Source organism: Megascapheus bottae, chromosome 30 (assembly GCF_031878675.1).
Source record: "Megascapheus bottae isolate mThoBot1 chromosome 30, mThoBot2.hap1, whole genome shotgun sequence".
Classification (NCBI taxonomy): Eukaryota; Metazoa; Chordata; class Mammalia; order Rodentia; family Geomyidae; genus Megascapheus; species Megascapheus bottae.
The window spans coordinates 13,304,332-13,327,064 of record NC_143538.1 but is presented as its reverse complement, the minus strand read 5'-3'; the positions used below and the strand labels follow the sequence as shown (position 1 = coordinate 13,327,064).

Below are 22,733 nucleotides of genomic sequence, written 5' to 3'. Positions count from 1 at the left end.
GCCTCAGCCTCTGCGTCTGTAAGATGGATCAGTGCTAGAGGCACATCACAGCCTCGTGATGAGGGCTGCGTGAGACAGGCTGAAGGGTCTGGCACTAGGCCTGGGTAAGAGGTAACCTGCCAGGAAGGATAATTATCTCTTATCACTGTACCATGTAGTTAAGGGAAAATGTTAATCATGTTGTTGAAGGTAGTAGAAACTTTTCCTGTGTACATTGCACAGACATTGTAAACAAGTATCTTTTTGAAAGCACTTTTTGTTGTTGTTGTTGTTCCATGGTGGGGCTTGAACTCTGGAAGCTGTCCCTCAGCTTTTTCACTCAAGGCTAGCACTTTTACCAACTTTGAGCAACAGTGCCATTTCTGATTTTCTGGTGGTTAATTGGAAATAAGAGTCAGCAAGCGGACTTTCCTGCCCAGGCTGGCTTTGAACTGCAGTCCTTGGATCTTAGCCTCCTAAGTAGCTAGGATTACAAGCATGAGCCAGTGGCACCTAACAAGAACTTCTTTTTTTATTGTTGTCGTCCATGAGTTTCTTATTTCAATTAACCACCAGAAAACCAGAAATGGCACTGTGGCTCAAGGGATAAGGTGGTAGCCTTGAGCTGAAGAGTTCAGGGGCAGTGCTCAGGCCCAGTATTCAAGTCCCATGACCAAAAAAAAAAAAAAAAAGTCAGCCTCCATTATAGTAAGACTATCTCAAAAGAAATCACATTGTTTTAAATTGGTGTTTTTAAAATAATGAAATTTGTTGACTCAGCAAATAAAACCACATGACCCTTGCATATTTAGCACTACTTTAAATTGTGTGGATGTGACATACAAGACAGGTTGAATATCCTTTTATGTTTCTGTGGGCATTTGTGTTTCCTGTTTTGTGGATTCTGTGTGTAAATCTTTTGCTCATTTTTCTATTGAGTTATTTAACTTTTATTAATGTGTAAGAAGTTTTTCTTCCCTTCCTCTCTCTTTCCCTCTCTTCCTCCCTCCCTTCTTTTCTGATGCTACTCAGGACCTTGTGCTTGCATGGCAGGTGCTCTAATACATCCTAGCTTTATTATTATTATTATTATTACTTTGCTTTAGTTACTTTTTTTTTTGGTCATGGGGATTGAACTCTGGGCCTGGGCGCTGTGTCTGAGCTCTCCAGCTCAAGGCTAGCGCTCTGCCACTGAGCCACAGCCCCACTTCTTGTTTTCTGATGGCTAATTGGAGGTAAGAGTCTCAGGGACTTGCTGAGCTTGTCATCCTAGCCACTCAGGAGGCTGGGATCTGAGGATCGAGATTTAAGGTCAGCCTGGGCACTAAAGACCATGAGTGGTCTCCAATCGACCACTAGAAAACTGGAAGTGGCGCTATGGCTCAAGGGGTAGGTCAGTAGCCCTGAGGTGAAGAGCTCAGGGACAACGACCAGGCCTAGAGTTTAAATCCCATGACTGACAGGGCCCAGGCTGGCTATGAACCATGATCCTCAGATCTCAGCCTCCTAAGAAGCTAGGATTCCAGGTGTGAGCCGCCAGCTGGTGATCTGGGGCTGGCCTCCAACTGTGACCTTATATCCTGGGCCGTAGGGTAGCTGGGATCATGGGCATGTATCACCACGACTGGCTTGTTTTGTGTCATAATTTTTACCTCCTGGGTAGCTGGGATTATAGGTGAGTAACACCCTGGCAGGAGTCTGTTTCTTACTGAGGTTCTCTCAGCACCTTGGGTGCCCACACTTCTGTAACATGTGGCCCTCTCCACTTGTCCCTGTACTTCAACTTCACGGCACTTCTTTCTGCAAGGCTATCCAGTGAGAAGTCTTGCTAATGCCTCTGCTGACAAGTGCAGCCACTGCATCTCAGTCGTGGGAATGATACTCCATCGTGGTGACTCACCTGTTGGTTAAGAGTAACTTGCAGACCCTGACCTCGCTCCAGGGCAGGTTACAGCGACAGAGGTGTGAACTCCAGGAGGCAAAGCGCAGGACACTTTGCTTCTGTCTGCCGCAGCCTCCTGGGCGCCGCAAGTGTCTTCTCTGGTTTGTTTGGAGTTTTCCACTCTGTTATGAGTCATGTATGGATCTCGTAGATGCTGTTTCAGTTTCTATATGGGTACCTGGGCTTCATCACTTGCAGATTTCCCAAACCTTCATCTGTGCTTTTTGTGGCCAAACTAGAATCTTGATTTTTGAATCATTTAGATGGCACTTCCCATTTTTCTCTGTTGTGTTCTTATGTATGCCTTACTGTAGCTTTGCAATGCAGTCTCTGATTTTAGTTATAGTGGTATCTTTTGTAGAAAGGAATAAAAGTATGTGGCAGAAGTTAAATGTGAGTGATCCATAGTGTCTCTGTCATTGTGTCCTCACCAGTTCATGTCCTGCAGGCAGCCATTTTGGCCGTACTTCTTGTGTCAATATTGCTCTGGGGATGGTAAGAGCTGGAACACAGAATTTATAATCTGTCACCCCACTGTCATACTTAACAGAGTAGGAAATTATACATATTCCTGTACCTTACTGTTGTTATTTAATGTATCATGCAGCTCTTTCTATATCAGATTATAAAAAGCACCATCATCTTTTTTCAAATGAGGACACAGTCATCTACTAGATGAATTTACCGCAATTTATTCAATAGTTCATTCCCTATTTACAAATGCACACATATACACACGTGCATACTTTGTTGCAATGAACATATGCACACAGATTCTAGACATACAGGAATCTGCAAGAAGCATTTCTACCATGGGCATGCCGGAGCGCTGACTTTGTATGTTTACGCAGTGGTCCACGTTGTTCCAGCATGCATCCTTCCTGCACTGTACTGCAGTGCCTGTTCACCCACATCCTCCCCAGGTTCTTGTCAGACTCATCATCGTTGTTAACCCAGATATGAAGAATGGATCTGTGCCAGGCGCCGTGGCTCACGCCTGGCATCCTGGCTACTCAGGATGCTGAGATCTGAGGATCGTGGTTCAAAGCCAGCCCAGGCACTAAAGTCCAAGAGACTTTTATCTCCAGTTAACCACCAGAAAATTGGAAGTGGCACTATGGCTCAAAGGGTAGGGCGGTAGCCTTGAGCTGAAGAGCTCAGGGACAGTGCCTAGGCCCAGACAGAGTTCAAGTCCTACAACCAACAAAAAAAGAGAATGAATCTGTGTTTAGTTTAAATATGTATTTCTCTTTTGAATAAGCTGTACATTTTTCCTATGTTCTGAACCATTGTACTGTCTTGAAATCTGAATATTTTCTTCATGTCTTTTGACCTTAGTTCTTTTTGGGTGGTTGACTTTACTGATTTTTTTTTACAAGTCCTGGGGCTTGAACTCAATGCCTGAGTGCTGTCTTTGGCTTTGAATCTACTTTATTGCTAGTTATTGTATAGATAGAGTCTCGTAGACTTTTCTTCCTGGGCTAGCAAACTGGGATCCTTAGATCTCAGCCTCCTGAGCAGCTACGGTGACAAGTGTGAGCAGATAGCAACCCCGCTCTCTGTCTCTCTCTGTGTCTCTCTCTCTGTCTCTGTCTCTGTCTCTCTCTGTCTCTGTCTCTCTCTGTCTCTCTGTCTCTGTCTCTCTCTCTCTCTCTCTCTCTCTCTCTCTCTCTCTCTCTCTCTCTCTCTCTCTGGCTTGAACAAAAGTCCTGCGCACTGTCCCTGAGCTTCTTTTGCTCAAGGCTAGTGCTCCACGACTTGAGTTACAGCACCATTTCTGGCTTTTTCTAGAGAAGAGTCTCACAGCCTTTCCTGCCCAGGTTGGCTTTGAACTGTGATCCTCCAATCTCAGCCTCCTGAGTATTTAGGGTGACAGATGGGCATCACAGTGCCCAGCAGCACCTTCTCCTCCTTGCTGGGCCTCTGCCCTCCAGAGATGGCAAATGAAGGGGAACATACAGAAGCTGGCTGTGTGGAACAGGAGGAGCCTGCTGGGAACCAAGTCCGTTCCCGCGTTGAGAGGATCTGGGAATGGCTGGAGGGCCACGGGGGATGCTGCTGGCCCGGCCTGGCTGACCTGTGGCCGTGTGAATCCAGCAGAACTGGACGCTGCATGTGTGTCTCCATGAGCAAAAAACCACATGCGGGAAAGTACCCTCTGCTCTTCTAAATAGAAAACAGGATGTAAGAAGTTTTTTTTAAACCCAATGTGTTTAATTTAGAATTGCCATGTGCTATTATTTATCAGTAAACATCCCAGGTTATTTTGCTCTTCCCCGACACATTTTCTTACACTTTTCTAATTTCTTTTGTTTTACGTAATTTCTGTTTTTGTGTGGTTTGGTTTTGGCCGGTCATGGGACTTGACCTCTGGGCCTGGGCGCTGTCCCTGGGCTCTTCAGCCCAAGGCTAGTGCTCTACCACTTGAGCCACAGCGTCACTTCCTACTTATTTAATTTCTTACTTTTTTTTTTTTTTTTACCAGCTCCTGGGCTTAAGTTTAGAGCTTGATGTTCTCCCTTACAGCTGGCACTCTACCACTTTGAGCCACAGTGCCACTTCTGGTTTTCAGTTGGTGAAATAGAGATAGGAGTCTCGCAGACTTTGCTGCCCGGGCTGGCTTCAAGCCCTGGTCCTCAGATCTCAGGCTCCTGAGTAGCTAGAGTTATAGATGTGAGCCACTGGCACCTAACAAATACCTCTCTTTTATATTCAAATGAACTTCCAAGTTTTGGGGATCCATAGTCTATTTCCTAATTGTGCCATATATATTTTTGCGGGGGAGGGCTAGTTGTGGGTTTGAATTCAGTATCTATTTCCTGTCCCTGAGCTTTTGTGCTCAAGGCTAGCACTTTTACCACTTTGAGCCACAGTGCCATTTCTGGTTTTCTGCAGCTTAATTGGAGATAAGGGTCTCATGGACTTTTCCTGCCCAAGCTGGCTTTGAACCACGGTCCTTATATCTCAGCCTTCTAAGTAGCTAGGATTGCGGGCATGAGCCACAAGCACCCAGCTGTTCCAACTTTATATCAGTCTTCTGCTTTCACATTCACACACTAATGACTAATTTTATTCTGTAATTATGAAACAAGACATGGTACAATATTTTACCTCCACTCAGGCATACTTCTAGGCAGGAGTATTTCACAAACCCCCCTCCTTCTGTGCTCAGTTCTTGAAGGTGAGCAGCAGTTTCAGGGTCAGAGGCCAACTCTTCTTTCCTTCTCTCCACAGCCGTCATTTCATCAAGCTGATACTGTTCGAGGAACTCGGCACCACGGGCTGGTGGAGAGGCCAGCTCGGAACCGCTTCCACCCTCTTCACCGAAGGTCAGGGGACAAGCCAGGGCGGCAGATATCCTTTTTGCTGGCTGAGGGGAGTGCAGATTCTACAGTGAGGCAGTAAAAGTAAATGAAACATCTCTGTAGCAAGATTTGGGGGAAATAGTGTAGCTGTCTATGAAAGTGCTGAGAAGGTTCAGTTTAACGAAGCAAGGGAAGGAATCGGCATGGAATCCAGGCCATTGCGAGGCGTTCTTAGCATATGCTTCAAATACTGGCAGGTAAGGGTGGGATGGTAGGCCAGTTGTACAGTGCTTGCCTAGCATACATGAAGCCCTGGGAAATCCAGGACCACATGCACAGACCAGGCTGGAAGTGGTGCTGTGCCTCAACTGGTAGAGTGCTAGCCAGCCTTGAGCAAAAGAAGCTCAGGGACAGTGTCCAGGCCCTGAGTTCAAGCCCCAGGACTGGTCAAAAAAAAATTGCACTAAGCCTGACTTAGAATTAAGTTAAAGAGATTCAGTCTACCTAGCAAAAGTGAAGACAGACTTATGGTTTATTTGCATTTCAGTTGACCTGCTGACCTGCTTTGGAACACAAGGAATCTCATAGTTTTCTACTTAAAGAGATCAAACTCAATAAATGACCACTGAAATGTAAGTTTGGTATGTAGGGTAATTCTTACACCAGACTCCATTTGCTAAGTAGCAGTAAAGAACAGGAGATGGGCGATCTGCCTGACATTTTTCCTCAGCCAATTCTCATCAGGGGCCAGGAGCAGGGCCGCGGGGCCTGGAGAGCCGCACAGTGCTATGCTGCAGCTCCGGCCCACACAGCTGAGCTGGAGCTCTGCAAGGACGCAGACAGGCGGGCCTGTCTTCTCCACACACAGGCCAGGGCCAGAGGAAGGAGCAAGGCAGGGTGAGTCTTGCCAGAGCTAAATTCCTGGCAATGATGGTAGAGCTGGCTTTAGAAGCCTAGAAACCAGGAAGTGGGGGAGGGCGCTCCTGTTTACCATGCCAGCACTGTGCTGAGCAGTTTATGTCATGGAGTCCTCAGAGCTCAGAGTCCTTTCTTTTTTTAACCCCCATTTTCCCACGAGAAAATGGCATCCAGGCAGCTTGTCCAGAATTCCACTGTCATGGCTGGAAGAGCCTTGGCTCAGCCTAGGTCCTGCTGCCCCCCAAGCCAGGGCTCCTGTCCCCATCCCCCGCTCCTGTTCAGTGGGGATGGGACCATGTATGAGGCCCCACATGGGGCTGGGGGCCCCTCCCGCTCCTTTGCATGTTAATCTATGTAGAGACAAGGATAGTGACTAAAGACATTCTGCTGCTCGCCTGTCCAGACACACCACCTCCACAGAGGCACTCTGCTTTCAGAGGGTGGCACTATCACAGGCTGTGGAGCGAATGGGACTGGGAAGCGCTTTCTGGCTGTGTGGACCGTGTGGGAACTGGCACTGCGCAGAGCTGGTGGGAGTCGAGGCCGCCCAGTTCCCTCGCACATGCGCGTGGAGCAGTGTGTACCCAGCAGTCCTCTCAGTGGTATGATGTCCAAGCGGAAGGCTTTCTTGCTTGATTTTAAAATGCAGGAGCTGGGATGTATGTTAATGATAGACTCTTCTCTTACCTTGCATTCCCAAGACCCAATGCCACAAACAAGCAAAAAAGAGATTTCTTTGCTGGGAGTACAGCTCTAGTCAAGTACTTGCCTAGCATGCACAAAGCCCTAGGTTCAGTCCCTAACATCACACAAAAAATATTTTGTTTTGCTTTGCCTTTTTTTTGCCAGTCCTGGGCTTGAGCTCAGTGCCCAAGCACTGTCCTTGGACTTTTCTCAAGGCTAGACCCCTACCACTTGAGCCTCAGCTCCACTTCTAGCTTTTTTTCTATGTATGTGGTACCGAGGAATCGAACCCGGGTCTTCGTGCATGCACGCTAGGCTTTGGTTTGCTTTTTTAAGTAAAAAGTTTGCTGGGTGCTAGTGACTCTTGTCTATAATCCTAGCTACTCAGGAGGCTGAGATCTGAGGATCACGGTTCAAAACCAGACCAGGGAGAAAAGTCCTCATGGGACTGTTATCTCCAATTATAACTACCAAAAATCCAGAAGTGGTGCTGTGGCTCAAAGTGGTAGAGTGTTAGTCTTTTGATCAAAAGAGCTCAGGGACAGCACCAGGCCCTGAGTTCAAGCCCAACAACTGAAAACGAAAGAAAGAAAGAAAGAAAGAAAGAAAGAAAGAAAGAAAGAAAGAAAGAAAGAAAGAAAGAAATATTCTAAGCTGGGAGTATAGCTCAAGTGGTAGAAGGTTGTCTGTCATGTGCAAGTTCATAGATTCAGATTCCAGGCCTGTCTCCCTCTTACCTCCCCCCCCCCCCAAAAAAAAAATTCCATGGCTAGACTGAGCCATATAGCTAGATCCCTGTCTCAAAAACCAGACAGACAAGTCAGAAAACCAATAGAATATAGTTTATTTTCTCCTATTTCTTCTTATTCCTGTTGGTACTTTTTCTATATATTACACATTTTATTACATATATATGGCTACCTCAGATACTTTTGGAAGCTATAATATAGTTTAAATAAATACATATGTGGCTTCATTAGCCAAAGAAATAGAATATGAAGGAATTGAAGAAAAGAGAAAGGGGAGAATCACTGGAGTGATTTTGTGAAGTATCTACTGGCTGTCACGGCCACTTCATAAACTTAACAGCTGGCGTACTTCAGTCCTTGTCCTCAAGTTGATGGAGTGTGTGCAAAGCAGCTCAGCAGGCAGGCTTCCACAGCCCAGTGCAGCAGAGCCCGTCAGGAGCTGGCGAGCTGCGAGGGCAGAAGAAATGAGAGCAGTGAGGGAAGACGTGGAGTGACTCGGCAGGTGTTTACCGAGTCCCTCCTGTGCGCTAGGCACTGTCCCAGACTTGGGACCAAGTGAAGGATGAGGTAGCACCCACTGTCTGGAGCTTAAAGAGTCTCAGCAAAGAGGCAAAAGGCAATGAAGGAAAGTGCCTTGACTGTGTGTATGAGAGCAAGCGCTGGGACAGGCATGTCCAGCAGAGAGAAGGGGCTGTGCGGAGGCCCAGAGAGGAGACAGCCTTGGGCGCTTCTCAGGCACCGTGCTCTAGCGTAGCTGATCTGAGTCAGTACCTAAGGGAAGGAAGGAGAAGTAAAAACCAAACCAACACACAGTTCCAGCAGTTCACCGGAATAGCTGATTCACTGAACACCAGTGGCTCTCTGTGGTGTCCTGCTAAGCCCCCAGTTGGGATCCTGGGATGGACAGCAGCTGAGCCTCCAGTTGGGATCCTGGGATGGACAGCTGCTGATGCAAAGAAAGCTCTGTAGCCTAGGGTATTATCTAGGGTGTGTGCTAATGTTGCGGCCACTTTCTTCCGAGAACTCGGGAGGCCGTGCTCCAAGTTGGAGTCCAATCGGGATGACTTTACATGGAAGGTGTCCATTTATTCCCGAGGGACAGGACTGAGGCCTTTTCTTTCATGGTGTGCACTCTATTGCTTAGGAAAGAATTTGCTTAAAACAACTGCTTTTCTCATCTGTCTACTACCTTTTCAGTAAAGTTTTACCATTTGAAAGTATGAAATCTTTGTCAGTACAAGCAAAAATGTGTTCAGAATTCTCTTACTTGGTTGTTTATTGGCTTGGATATTATTTTAGGATGGGCAGACTGGCTCAGAAAAGGGGTCAGCCCAGGGTTATAGTGGTCACAAATAAAATGAACTTTGTTCTACAAATGCTCGGCTTCCTCCCACAGCGGGCAGCCACAGGCACAGGACCCTGGCACAGGGGATTCCTTCTGTAGTGGGCAGCCGCAGGCACAGGGCTGTGGCACAGGGGATTCCTTCTGCAGTGGGCAGCTGGACTGCAGAGAAGGCCAGGACAGTGGGCTGTGTTGTTGGCATGCACTGCTGCCACAAGCAAAGATCAAGCACTGCCATAGCTTGTCTCCCACCAAAAAAAAAAAGGGAAGGCGGAGAAGGCCCACCAGGGCTGTTTCTGGTTCCGGACCTGGCCAGGGGAGAAGAGAGCAGAAGTTTATGGAGCTTTTTGTAGCTCTTGCACCTTTAGTAGCTCTTGTGACTTCTGGAGGGTAGCAAACACACTGTGTCCTAAACACCATCTTGCTGAGTTTCTGAACTCTTTCTATAAATGGATAGTAAATGAAATACCTTCCAAGACTTGTGAAAAAGAAGAGGACACCCCAAAGAATCATAGAGCACGCCATCTTATAAAAGAGATCTGCTTTTTTGAAAAGAAGTAAACTAATCTTTAGGAAGTTTCCTAACAAAATTGAGCATTTGCTAGCTAGTAAACTTGAGGCACTGTGCTGTCTGCTTTGTCTTGGTGTTTCATGGCGCCCAGTGGAGCTCAGAGGATTTCTGCACTTAACTTTTTAACAGTACCGGGGCTTGATCTCAGGGCCTTGCTAAACAAGTGTTCTGCTTTTTTGAGCCATGCTTTCACACACACCCCACTCACAAGTAGGGCACTGCTTTATGCCCAGTCCAGCCCGGGCTGTGCCCACCTCCTACCGGTGCCCCTTGCTCAGTGCTCCTGGCCACTGTTGAACATGGCATTTCCTGAACTTTTTTTTAATGCTCCTGGGTGGCCTTGCACTATGGTCTTCCATCCCTGCCTCTCAGTTTGCTAGGGTTACAGGTGAGAGCCAGAAACCTTCTATCTTTAACCCAGGATTTCCAAAACTTATGTGATCACGAAAACTAATTTCATCAGATACCTGGATCATTAGAGATAAGGAAGCACTGGTCTCAGCCTTAAAGGGAAAATTGTTCTGACTTCCAAATTCTAGACACAGCGTATTTGCTTTGGAAACAGGGAAGTATAATATCCTGAAGATCTTATTCCTGCCTTCCTTCCAGCTTCACTATAAGCTGTATTGTAGAGGGGCGCAGACGTCACGCACGGGCAAGAGAAAGTAGAGTGACAGTGAGAACAACTTGGACTGGAGCTGTGTGTGGCTCATTGCCTTGAGCGAAAAGAGCTTAGGGACAGTGCCCAGGCCCTAAGTTCAAACTCGACAACTGAAGAAAAAAAAAAAAGAAAAAGAAAAACATGGCTTAGAAATTAGGAAGGGACCAGATCGTGACCAGTTTTGTACATAAAATCTGACCCTGGAATCCATCTTGGCAGCAGGGTTCTTCCTGTTCCGCAGAGGCATCTCTTTACCAGCTAGCTGCATGGAAGGTCACAGGCTACCCATAACCTACCTGTTCCTGGGCAGAACACAGAGTTCCAGAGCAGAGGAGAAAGTGGACAGGCGGGCCACCTCCCGAAGGCACTTCCGGATCCCCGCCTGATGCACTCAGCCTGTGAAGACAGAAAGCCAGGGGAAGAGCCTCAGTCCTGTTCACTGCTCAGTCAGGCAGCACCAGATAAACAACAGGGCGGAACTTGCTTTGAGCACCTCTAGTTCAGTCACTCCACACACTACTGGCAAATGACCAACAGATGTCCTGTCTTCTCAACGAGAAGAAGAGCTGCTCTCCTTCCTCGGGAGAGGAGGGAGGAAGAGCTGTTCCCTTTAGGCTCCCTGAGTCTCAGGGACTGGGGTTCCCTTGTTGAGGAGTTGAATTTCCCCTGTTGACCACAAGGACTTGGGGGGCAAAGGACAGACAGTTGTAGAGCAGACAGCACCCGGTTGGAGGGCTATGCAGAGTTAATGAACCAATAAAGTTCGATTGTGTCTTTCAGACTGAAGAGGGCCATTGAAGACTTTTTAAGGGGAGGATAATATGACTAAACATGACTTAAATCCAATGAGAGCCAGGAGCGCACTATCATTCCTAGAATCTCAATGCCTTGGTAGGTGGAAATGGAGAGAATCAATGTTCGAGACCAGCTGAGGAAGACCTTGTCTTAGCAAGCCCAGCATGGTGGCTCCACCTGTCATTCCAGCTCCACGAGAGGCAGAAGTAGGAGGAGCCTGGCCAAGGCTGGGTCCAGACCACACACAAGACCCTACCTGAAAAACAACGAAAGTAAAAGATGGCCAGGGCCACAGCTCAACGTGCTTACCAGGCACAAGGCCCTAAGTCAAACCCAGTACAGAAAAGACGAGTCCGTAGGTACAAATAAACTCATGCCAGCCGCCATACTGAGCCCTGGTGCAGCACGCCACATCTCCCTCCCTTGCATGTGGACCAGGCGCTGATGCTTTGACAGCACTGCAGGTTCTGGGTTGAATGGAGGCCCTTGCACTTGCAAAGTAAGCACTCTGCCGTTGAAAGACATCCCTGGCACTGACTGACTTATTTGGTTTTTTAATTTTGAGACACGGTCTCACTAAGTTGTCCAGTCAGGCCTTGAACGTGCTGCCCTCTTGCACTAGAAGTAGGTTTGTGGTATCTGTGGTCCTATGTTGACTTCACACGCAGACACACTCCCTCCAGCAGGAGCCACCCAGACTAAGCAACCTGGACTTGTCTCCTCATTAGGGTCACTCTTCCCTCTTGATCTCGTTTGAGTCATGAGCCCATCCCTGAACCAGTCATTATTTCTGGGGACAGGTTAGCATGGCTGGAAATAACTGGGCCTGAGGCTCTCCCCTGGGTCAGGCTCTACCAGGTTAGGGTGAAGTGGACTCAGTTCTTGCAAACAAAGACTGCTGGACAGGCAACGAAAGAAAAGCAGCATGGCGCACATGGTTCATGGGAGGAAGACTGCTTGGATGGCAGGGGTTAGTGTGCTCTAGGGGAGCTGAGAAGAGGAAGACTGCCAGCTGCAGACATAAAAACAAGCGCCATGCTCTGAGTGCTGCTTCAGCCTTCCATTCGCCGTGTCTTTCCTTTACCAAAATCCCTACTTCGATGGTAGTACGTTGGGGGCCAGTTACGCTTCCCAGGCTCTGGATGAGAGTTGGCCAAGGTAAGCAAGCTTTATTGCAAAAGTATTTTAAAAGATTATTTTCTTTAGATGATTTTCCTTGATCTGCCTTGAGTATTATTTTAGAAAATTTTAACATAAAATAGAATCTTTTCTCTTAGAAATTCTTGCACCTTTCTATGCATAATCATGGGCTTATGTGCAAGTACACAATTAAAATTATTAAAGTAATTCTAGGTCTTCATACTTTAAATAGAAACCCATATGAAAACTACTATAATAGAATTTTTGTTCTTGTTTTTATTTGGTGCCAGTCCTGGGCTTGAAGTCAGAGTCTGTACTCGGTCCCTGCGCCTTTTTTTTTTTTTTTGCCAGTCCTGGGCTTGAGCTCAGCACCACTTCTGGTGTATACGGTACTGAGGAATCAAACCCGGGTCTTTGTGTATTCTAGGAAAGCATTCTACCACTAGGCCAAACTCCCAGCCCCAGCCCTGAGCTTTTTTGCTCAAAGTTAGCACTCTACCATTTGAGCCACAGCTTCACTTCCCTCCTCCCTCCTCCCTCCTTCCTCCTCCTCCTCCTCCTCCTCTCCCTCCTCCTCCTTCTCCTTCTCCTCCTTCTCCTCTTTCTCCTTTTGTGCTTAATTGGTGATACGAGTATCACGGACTTATCTGCCCAGGCTGGCTTTGAACCACAGTGGTATTACAGGCCTAAGCCACTGGCACCTAGCAGTGCCCTTGCATCTGAGACCTGGTAAATAAGCTTCTTTTCTTGGGCAATGTTAGTAAGTGCCTGAAATACATGAATAACTCCTGCAGGGTGCTGTAATCCTAAATACGCAGGAGGCTGAGATCTAAGGATTGTAGTTCAAAGCCAGCCCAGGCAAGAAAATCCCTGAGACACTTATCTCTAGTTAACCACCAGAACACGGGAAGTGGCACTGTGGCTCAAGTTGTAGAATGTGTTAGCCTTGAGCTCAGGTACAGCACCCAGGCCTTCCAGCTCCACAATCTAAAAGAAAATAATACTAATATACAGCCGAGTGCATTGGCTCACGCCTATAATCCTAACTATTCAGGAGGCTGAGATCTGAAGATCATGGTTCAAAGCCAGCCCGGGTACTAAAGTCCATGAGACTCTTATCTCCACTTAACCACCAGAAAACCAAAATTGGCAATGTTGCTCAAGGACAGTACCCCAGGCCCAGAATTCAGGCCCCATGACCCACACACAAACACCCAAAATAATAATAAAATAGGGCCGGGAGTTTAGCCTAGTGGTAGAGTACATAAAAAAAAAGCCAAAAGTGGTGCTGAGGCTCAAGTGGTAGAGTGCTAGCCTTGAGAAAGCTCAAGGACAGTGTTCAGGCCCTGAGCTCAAGCCCCAGGATTGTCAAAAAAATAAAAATAAAAAAAATGAAAGAATAACTCCTCAAATGACCATTGTGCAGCATATTTTTGTCCCCAGCCTAGGCACACAGTGACAGATTATAAAAGTAACTGAAAAGCCCACTGCATCTGTTATGTGGATCATTCAGATCTCCAGGTCAGGTGGAGAAGGCGTTAGGAAGGTACAGGTCAAAAGAAGATAGCTCTGGGTAGAGGCTTCTTCATCTTACCACTGAACATAGTGTGGATTATTTTCTTTTTGAGAAAGAAAAGGATGGAAGTAGTGGCCTACTCAACTATCCTGTATCCTCAGATTCAAATCTGTAGAATAAATAATAGAAGGGTTATTTTGAGTGAAAAGAGGTGCATCTGTAAACTAATGTTGGTCTTATCTAAATCTAAGAACAAGTGTCTTGTGCTTTCTAGAGCAATAATTACATGTTCACGATCCGGGTAACTAACATCATATCCCTCTCCACAGCCATCCACATCTAAACGGCCACATGCCCCCTGTACCCACAGCCAGGGAGGTGACGAGCAGTGAGCTCTGTGCCAGGGGAGTAAGGACTAGAGCAGAGGCAGCCTTGGTTTGACAGATCTCAGAGATGCTCACTTGCTCTTATATTAATCCTGTGTGTCTCCAGCTGGCTAATCCTGTCCCGTGAGTTTACAGAAGCTGCCCTGGAGTCCAAGCTCCCAGGCACCCCAGTGAGAAAATGAACAAAATGGGGAGACCCTGGCATGCTAGCTCACTCCTGGGCTTTGCAGCCTGTGAGCCCTGGAGCTGCGCTCAGACTCCGCCTCGGTTCTTCTTCAAGCCTGTGGATTAAACTTCTTCCCTTTCATGTTGTCCTGGTTTTTAAAGGCAGCAGCTTCCTTGGAAAGAAGAAAAGCAGCCTGGATTCAGGCTGGCATCGGCACTTAACAGGTACCCAGGCTCTTTGTCTCTTGTGTGTTTGTGTCCACCTTGTTTGTATGCAGTGTTGAATACTGGCTGTATTGAGCGTGAGAGGGTCGTGTGCAGTAGAACCTCCGTCTTCTCATCTGAACAGAGGCCAGTTGAACAGAGTTGCCTCTCACGAGGGTTAAACAAGCTAGCACATGGGGCTGGGAGTTTGGCCTAGTGGTAGAGTGCTTGCCTAGCATTCAAGAAGATCTGAGTACCACATACGTAAGAAAAGCCGGAAGTGGTGCTGTGGCTCAAGTAGTAGAGGCCTAGCCTTGAGGAAAGCCCAAGGGTAGTGCTCAGGCCCTGAGTTCAAGACCCAGGACTGGGAAAAAAAAAAAGCTAGCACATGAGAAGCACAAGCTTTTGGTAGACATCACATAGGCCACACTCCAGGAGAGTCGCTTTTTTCAGTCCTGACAATACACCACACCAGTCAGTACCATGATGTCTTAAGAAGCTAAATGACGCTGGGCGTGGTGGCTCACACCTGTCATCCTAGCTACTCAGGAAGCTGAGATCTGAGGATCAAGGTTCAAAGCCAGCCAGGGCACAAAAGTCCGTGAGACTCTTATCTCCAATTAACCACCAGCAAACTGCAAATGGCGCTGTGGTTCAAGTGGTAGAGCGCTAGCCTTGGGCTGAAGAGCTCAGGGGAAGGCCTCGAGCCCAGAGTAGGATTTAAAAAATAAATAAAACAAGCCTAAGTTAGGTTTGAGGCACGTCTGTAGTCTTAATATTGGGAAAGCTGAGATGAGGGATCGTGAATTCAATACTATCCTGGGTTACATAAAGTCCTGATAACAGCGCACAGTGTTAGACATACACAGAGGAAAGAGGTTGTACAAGGGTCCTGTGCCATCTCGAGATGTGGTTCAGTCTTTGCTGACATTCTGCCAGTCTCGCTTCTTTGCCCCTTAGCTTGTACCTGAGTCTGTGGCCAAAATTCTCCCTACAGTACAAGGTTGGTGAGACCGTTAGAAAAATAACCACAAACATACACCAGGGTTCCCGCCTGTAACCCTGGCTACAGAGGAAGTTGAGTGACGATCACAGTCCAGAACCAGCCTGGGAAGGAAAGTATGCGACACTCTACAATTATTACCATGGAAGTTGGAAGTGGAGCTGTGACTCAAATGGTAGAATGCCATCCTTGAGCGAAACGCTAAGGGACAGTGCCTAGTCCCTGAGTTCAAGCCTTAGTACTGGCACCAAAAAATTACAGAGTAACGGCAATGTCATTATTACATGGCATAAAATTAACAGTAATTCCTTAACGTGACCAAATAGTCTGTGTTCACTTCTGAGTTGCTTTTCGTCTGTAGAAGAGTTGGCAGCTGGCTGGGGTTTCTCTGCTTGCAGGGCTGTGTTCTTCCTGCTGCATTTTCCAGGTTCTCCCCTGGGCTGCGTCTCTCATCTGAGACCACGTGGCTTAGTCACATGAGCCCTTCGGCGGGCTGAGCCACGCGGAAGTGTTCAGGCCTCCTTGGACTCACAGCGTGCCCTTATGAGTGGTACTTCCCACCCGCTGGTCTCCCACTCAGATGCTGACCACCCCCAGGCCTGCTTTATCACGTCTATCCCAGGCAGATGGGTGTGGCTGGGATGCAGGCGGGCGACACCATACCGGGCTTCCCCCCTTAGAGATGGAGTCTCAGTCTTAACCTCCCACTGCCTCAGACTGGATAGCAGCTGTGGACCCCTGCGCCCAGCTTTGCATTGCTGAGAAGGTGTCTCTTGAGCTTTGCTGGCTAGGCTGGCCTCATATGGCTAACCTCCCACTCTCATCTTCTTGAGGAGCCAGGGTTACAGGTATAATTGCCAACGCCGGGCTCATATGCCATTTTTATGACAGTTTGACCCTTGCATGAAATAGAGAAATGTCTAAATGAGGCTGTTTATAAACTAGAACTGGCTGGAAGAGTTTGAGAAATTTGCTACTGATCAGTGCTTCTCAAATTTCTTGTGTTAGGACTCCTTGACATTCTTTAAAAACTTCAAAGCCCTCAAGGAGCATTTCTTTATGTGAGTATACCTATTGACATTCATTTATTGACATTAGCAGTCAGGTTCAGAGCTGGGTCTGGTGGCTCACACTGACAATCCCAGCTATTTGGGTCCAGCAACTGGGAAAAGTTAAGTGAGAGCTCATCTCATCCAGGAAGCCAGGCATGGTGGTTCACATCGTTCACCCCAACTTCATAGGCGGCATGAGTAGGAGGATCAAAATCCCCGTGCTGGCCAGACGCCAGTGGCTCACACTTGTCATCGCAGCTACTCAGGAGGCCAAGGTCTGAGAACCATGGTTCAAAGCCAGCCTGAGCAGGAAAGTCTGTGACACTCTTATCTCCAGTTAATTACTAGAAAACCAGACGTAGTGCTGTGGTTCAAAGTGGTAGAGGGCTAGCCTTGAACAAAAGAGCTCAGGGACAGAGCCCCATCTCTGAGTGTGCAAGATCCCATCTCAGAAATAATGAAAGCAGCCAGGAACCAGTGGCTCATACCTGTAATCCTAACTACTCAGGAGGCTGAGGTCTGAGCATCACAGTTCAAAGCCAGCCTAGGCAAGAAAGTCCTTGAGACTCTTATCTCCAGATAAACCCCAGAAAACTGGAAGTGGCCCTGTGGCTTTGAGATGAAGAGCTCAGGGACAGTGCCCAGCCCCAGAGTTCAAGCCCCATGACTGACCAAAAAAATGAGTGAATGATACTGGGGAACATGACTCAAGTGGTAGAGGCCCTGTGTAGCAGGTAAACAACCCCAAGTTCAAACTCCAATACCGCAAACAATAAGTGTCTTGGGTGTGGCTGTCACTGACAGATGGCGCTGCAGGCAGGCGGGCAGGCAGGCAGGCGGGCGGGCAGGCGGGCGCTTCAGGCCACAGATGATCCTAAGTCAGCGTTTTCACCTTCTCTCCTGTTGGGAATCCTCAGCAATAAACTGATTTCACTAAGGAAAAATGGATTTTTCAGCTGAACTCTCTCCCTCCTCAGGACCAATTCTGACTCTGCTCTTCACACAAGTGTTCTGAGCACCAAGCCCCAGGACCCCTTCGGAGGAGGAGGCCAGTCCACCTGGCCTGCCCCGGACATGGGTAAGACCCAGGCCCCGATAATAGCCACTGTCTCCCTCTGCCCAGAGCAAAGAGCTTATGTAATGCACTTGTGGTTTGGGATCTGCCCACTCTGAACTCCCCCTCCAGGGTACATGCAGCAGTGAGGGTGGCTGTGCCCTTCCCCTGTGGGCAGACTCGCCCTCCAGGCCGCCCCTTCCCTCCAGCTTCCTCTTCCCTACGTCACTCACTGTCTCCTGGTTGCTCCAGGCCTTTTACAGGGACTTGCAGGGGGACCTGCTGTCTCTGTTTCCAGCCTGATACCTTTCCACCCAGCCCTGCCTTGGGCTTTCTGGAGGTTCTCTTTGGGCCTGGGAGTCTGCAGAATGAAGCCAGGCCCCTCAGTGCCAGCAGCACTGGTGCAGGGCCCCATGGGGGGATCAGACAGGAGGAGGTAGAGGGGAGAACAGGAGGAAAGAGCCCGCCCACACCCTACTTCTGTTTAGTTCAACTTTGGGGACTACTCAGAGGCTAGTTGTGTTCTTTCCAGAGAGCGTTTCTGCGCTTCCTCCCACGGGACGGGACGGGATGGGATCCTGGCTGCTGTGTGTGTTCTGTCCAGAGACGATTCTCTTCATTTGCCTCATGTCACTCACATGGGTGGGGACAGGGCCCCCAGTTGGCTTCCACACACTACGTGAGTAGAGAGCAAAGCTGGCACAGCTGCTGAAATTAGCTTCATGTCATCGCACAAGTGTGAGGGAAGTCAGGGGAGACATAAACAAAGGCTGAAAAGGCAGAGGCTGTAACCAGGGCACCGGTAGGCACGAGTCCTTCCTCCTCCTGTCCTGGGAGCCAAGCAGCTGGCAGATCTGCCCCGAGCACCTGTCTCTTTGCCTCTGCACTGACCTCAGGCAGGCTGCAGAGAAGGGGGCCCTTAGGTCACTTAGGTAAGGGAGGAGAATGTAATTAAAGAGATTGCTGAAGTATTTCCCCTAAGAACAACGTAGTATTCTCTGAGGGAAGCCATGAGACCGCAGGTGTAAGGAGTAACAAAATAAGGCGCAGAGCATGGAACCATGAGGGCAGGATGGCAGGTGCAAGCTGCCCCAGGAGGGGAGGCTTGCTTTCCTCACCTCACATCAGCGGGCAGAAGTGGCCAGGCCATCCTCTGACAGCCACGGAGGGGGCCAGCCTCCAGCTTGGGCGTCGCAACTGTGTGCCTGCTCCTGCAGTATCGCTGGACTCAGAAACACGTCCAAATACGGTGTGTTTACATGGGAAAGTCAGTGTGTTCAAAATGTTATTCCAGTCTCCAAGGATGGGAATTGTTTCTGGGGAATTACAGTGCTGGTAGGAGCTATTTTAAATAGTTTTATATATTTTCCCCCCGTACTTCAATAATTTTTTTTTCATTTTCTTTCCTTTGGACTTTAAAAATATCAGCTAGCTTCACAAAAAGGTATTTCCTTTTAGAGGCCCAACCAAATAAAGATTTAAAAGTGATGGGAAAATACAAATGAAGCCCAGAATGAGGTTCTGCATAGGGGTGGGGCGCGGCACGAAGCGTTCCTTTCCTGGGAATCTTTGTGAGTTTGTAGCGGGGAGCTGGGAGCAGCCTCTCTCAAGTGTAAACTCTAATGCATCCATGAATGGCTGCGTCCTCAGAGAGTAAAGCCATGTCCACGTGGCTTTATACACATATCCAGCAATTTTCATAACGGTTATTGAATTGCATGACAATTAGGTATAGACGATACACAATTGTAAATGACAGAAAAAAAGCTTTTATACAACCAGAGATTTTTATAAGTTAGCCCTTCCATGAAGAGATGTGCTGGCCATGTCCTCGACTGCCTGTGCAATAGACACAAGGCAACAACTGGCCTGCTCACGTGTGGTGCTGTCTCCTAACTTGGTCTACTGGGGGGCAGGAGCAGCCCCCTTCCTTGGGGCAGTTAGGGGTCGGGGCAGGGATTACGCCTCATCTTTCCACCTAGAGCCGTAGGTGCTGGCTAGCACTACTTTGCCCTTTGGGGAACGGGACATGCTTTCTACCGTGGTGACCTTTCAGATGGCGATGAGACTTGACCTGAAGCATGAAGGCCAAGACTTAAGGTGCAGATAGCAGGTTGGAAAGGCAGCATTTCTACAGGGTGTGTGTATGCTAGGGTCCTCTGATTAAGGTCTCTGCTTTAGTCAGGTGCTGGTGGCTCACACCTGTAATCCTACCTACTCAGGAGGCTAAAATCTGAAGATCAAGGTTCGAAGCCAGCCCAGGCAGAATGGTCTTCAGGACTTCAATTACCCAGCAAACAAACAAACAAACAAAAAAGGCTGGGCTGGAGATGTGGCTCTAGCGGTAGCCGTGCCCTGAGTACCAGCCATGAGCAAAAAAAGCTAAATGAGAAAATGTCTACCCCTTACCTTCTCTACTCCAAGTCCAAAGCACGCAGAGAGCTGTTTCACTAGACTTCCCAGGAGTGGGCCGTGTGGAAGGAGCTTGGCTCTGCTGCCCTGAGTTAGGCCAGCCTTCGGTGACCCAGCTATGCAGTTTCCTGAAACAGATAGGGACTTGGTCTTCCATGTCCTGTCCCTGAGGGGCTGCTGCAAATTAGCGTTCTCCATTTCTAGATATCCAGTCACAGCTTGTTCCTTTTTATTTATAGCTGTGTCCTCTGATGTTTTTTATCTCATAGTAAAAGATCTATGCTTGACTATTTTGATTATATGCTATTTAGTTACTCTGCTACCCTCCTCTGGCCACTGTGGGGTATGGAATGCCTGAGAGTTACCTGTACTTTCTCGCCCCTTCCCCTCACTCCACAGCAGCTGCCAGCTGCTCCTTCCATTCCTGCAGTGTCTCAGATCTACCTCCTGTTTTCTGTTCTCTGCCCTCACTCCCAGCGCTCTCCTTTGTTCTTGTCTGGCCTGTGGTATTATTTTTTACCTGGACTTTCTGCCTCTGGGCCTCCGTCCGTCTCTCAATCACACAGCTGTCTCAGGCTGGGAGCATAGCCGAGTGGTAGCATGCTCCCCTGGCATTCCCGAAGCCCTGGGCTCAGGTGGCAGGGCACTAGCCTTAATTGAAAAGAATCCAAGGGCAGTGCCAGGTCCTGAGTTCCAAGTCCCCGGACTGGCAAAAAAAAAAAAAAAGCTGTCTCCAGAAGGTGCTCAGCCCAGCCTTCCACTCCTTACCTCGTCCACAATACCGGCAGATGCCTTTAGTTTGTGTAGCCTGACTGTAGTATTTCCCACCTCTGCCAGACATCCTTCCTCTCCCCTCCTCTCTTTTTCCCCTGCCCTCATCTGTCCTTCTCCACCTCCTGGACTTGCACAGGGGCCTTCCCTTCAAGCTGACTTCCCTGTCTCAGTCCCTCCCAGCACTGCTGCAGGCTTGCTGGGGACTTGGGCCTTCTGAAGGCTTACCACAGTGTAATCTGGGTGGAATTCGTGGAGCTGCTGGGAGGACTGCATGAGCTCATGGGGTAAAAGGCAAAGCCTGCCTTCCATTCCAGGGTGACACGGAGGGCAGCCCTGTGGCTGGGAGTCTGCTGGCCTCTCGGGCAGTCTCATGACGTAGCTTCAGGTAACTCTCCAGTGTGACATGGAGGGCAGCCCTTTGGGCAATTTCCTGTGTCTGCTGGCCTCGTGGGCTCATGATGTGGCCCTCAGGTGACTCTCTTCCGAGACTGCCTTAGTCATTAAAAGGTGACAAAAGGCTGCAACTGACCATAGTAGATTACTGCCTGCATAAAGGTTTTCTATTTTTTAATAGGATAATCACGTGCTACTAATCAGAATGGTCAGATTCTTGCCCTCTTCCTGCAGGCCAGCATTTGAATGAGAACCTTCTTTTCCTCCCCTCTTCATGGTACTGACCGCAGAGCCACAGCCACCTCACAGCCTTTTAACAGTGTAAGATCATGGTTACACAAGCATGGGCCTGGGCCAAGTTTCTAAAAAGAGTGGGTCAAGGAGCATCTCCCCTAGCAGCTCGTGAGAGATGACAGCTCTTTTTTTCTAACACCTTCTGACTCATCATCTTTGAGGCCTGGGCGAAGGAACCTGCATCACAACAGGCTTGCCCAGCAGTCTTTATGTGCACTAAAATAAAGCTTTAGTCATTGACTTAGATCCTGACTCTCTCAGCCTGGGAGAAACTCTTGCTCGGGGACTGAACTTCATGTATGACTCTTGCTGCTGTCTCTGCCCTGTGTTCCACTAAGATGTTCCACCTTCTGCCTGCCTTTCGGTTTGGCTGGCTTCTTACCTACAAGTTGTAACATCTGACATCTCCCCACCCCCACCCCCAGCGCTTAGTGCCGGAACTTAGTAAATAGATGAGTGGTTGTTAAATGTTTTATTTAGGTTTTTATAGACTAACCAGGTACATTTAAGGGTTGACCTTATCCAGAAACTTATCTAAACTGTAAATGTGTTGTAATTAAAGGCTCAGATTTAAATGTTCGTCCTGATTCTGTGCCGAAGGCTTGTGTGGTGTAAGATGGCTGCGGGCAGGTGGGGAGCTGTTGTATACTTGGCCCGACTTGTCAGTTCTGGTGCAAAGCACAGCGAGTGCTGTGCCTGTTCCTCTGCAGCATGCTTGGTGCATTCAGTCTTTAGGAAACTTGGTGAATAGTAATCACATACACCCTTCAAAGTGCCCTGAGGCCAGATGCATCTTTTTAAGTGACTTGACTGCATTGGAAATGCATGTAACGGCACCCATCACGGAGCTGGGTTTGTCCCTTGCACACTCATGGTGTGACCAGTGGCATGGGCTCAGTTACCTGCCCTCCTCCAGGGAAAAATATTCCAAAGACAGATTGCTTTGGGATTTGAATAGAAGCTCATACTCAAACTTTGTGTAAAAAAAGAGGTGGGGGGGGGGGACTGGGAGTTTGGTCTAGTGGTAGAGTGCTTGCCTAGCATGCACAAAGAGCCAAGTTCGATTCCTTTGTACCATACATAGAAAAAAGCCAGAAATGGTGCTGAGGCTCAAGTGGTAGAGCTCTAGCCTTGAGAAAGTCCAAGGACTGTGCTCAGGTCCTGAGCTCAAGCCCAGGACTGGCAAAAACAAAAACAAAAAAACAAAGAGGTGGGGCAGGGCCAGTAGTTTGGCCTAGTGATAGATTGCTTGCCAAGCATGCAAGAAGACCCGGGTTCGAGTCCTCAGTACCACATACATAGAAAAAAGCCAGAAGTGGTGCTGAGGCTCAAGTGGTAGAGCCCTAGCCTTGAGAAAGCCCAAGGATAGTGCTCAGGCCCTGAGCCAAGGCTCA

The 22,733-nt window shown here is 48.3% G+C and overlaps 1 protein-coding gene across 2 annotated transcripts in view; it reads left to right on the top strand.

Annotated features, from left to right (window-relative positions):
• The window catches only part of Crtc3 (CREB regulated transcription coactivator 3), a 51,960-nt gene that overhangs the window by 17,409 nt on the left and 11,818 nt on the right, over positions 1 to 22,733 (top strand). The window contains exons 3-6 of one of the 2 annotated variants that reach the window (XM_090321607.1): positions 5,156 to 5,275; positions 12,043 to 12,104; positions 14,316 to 14,378; positions 17,390 to 17,490. In XM_090321607.1, coding sequence (XP_090177733.1) covers positions 5,156 to 5,275; positions 12,043 to 12,104; positions 14,316 to 14,378; positions 17,390 to 17,490 — 346 coding nt within the window. Of the gene's footprint in view, positions 1 to 5,155; positions 5,276 to 5,864; positions 6,124 to 12,042; positions 12,105 to 14,315; positions 14,379 to 17,389; positions 17,491 to 22,733 lie in introns of those variants that run through there. The other variant, XM_090321608.1, reaches the window with a different exon arrangement.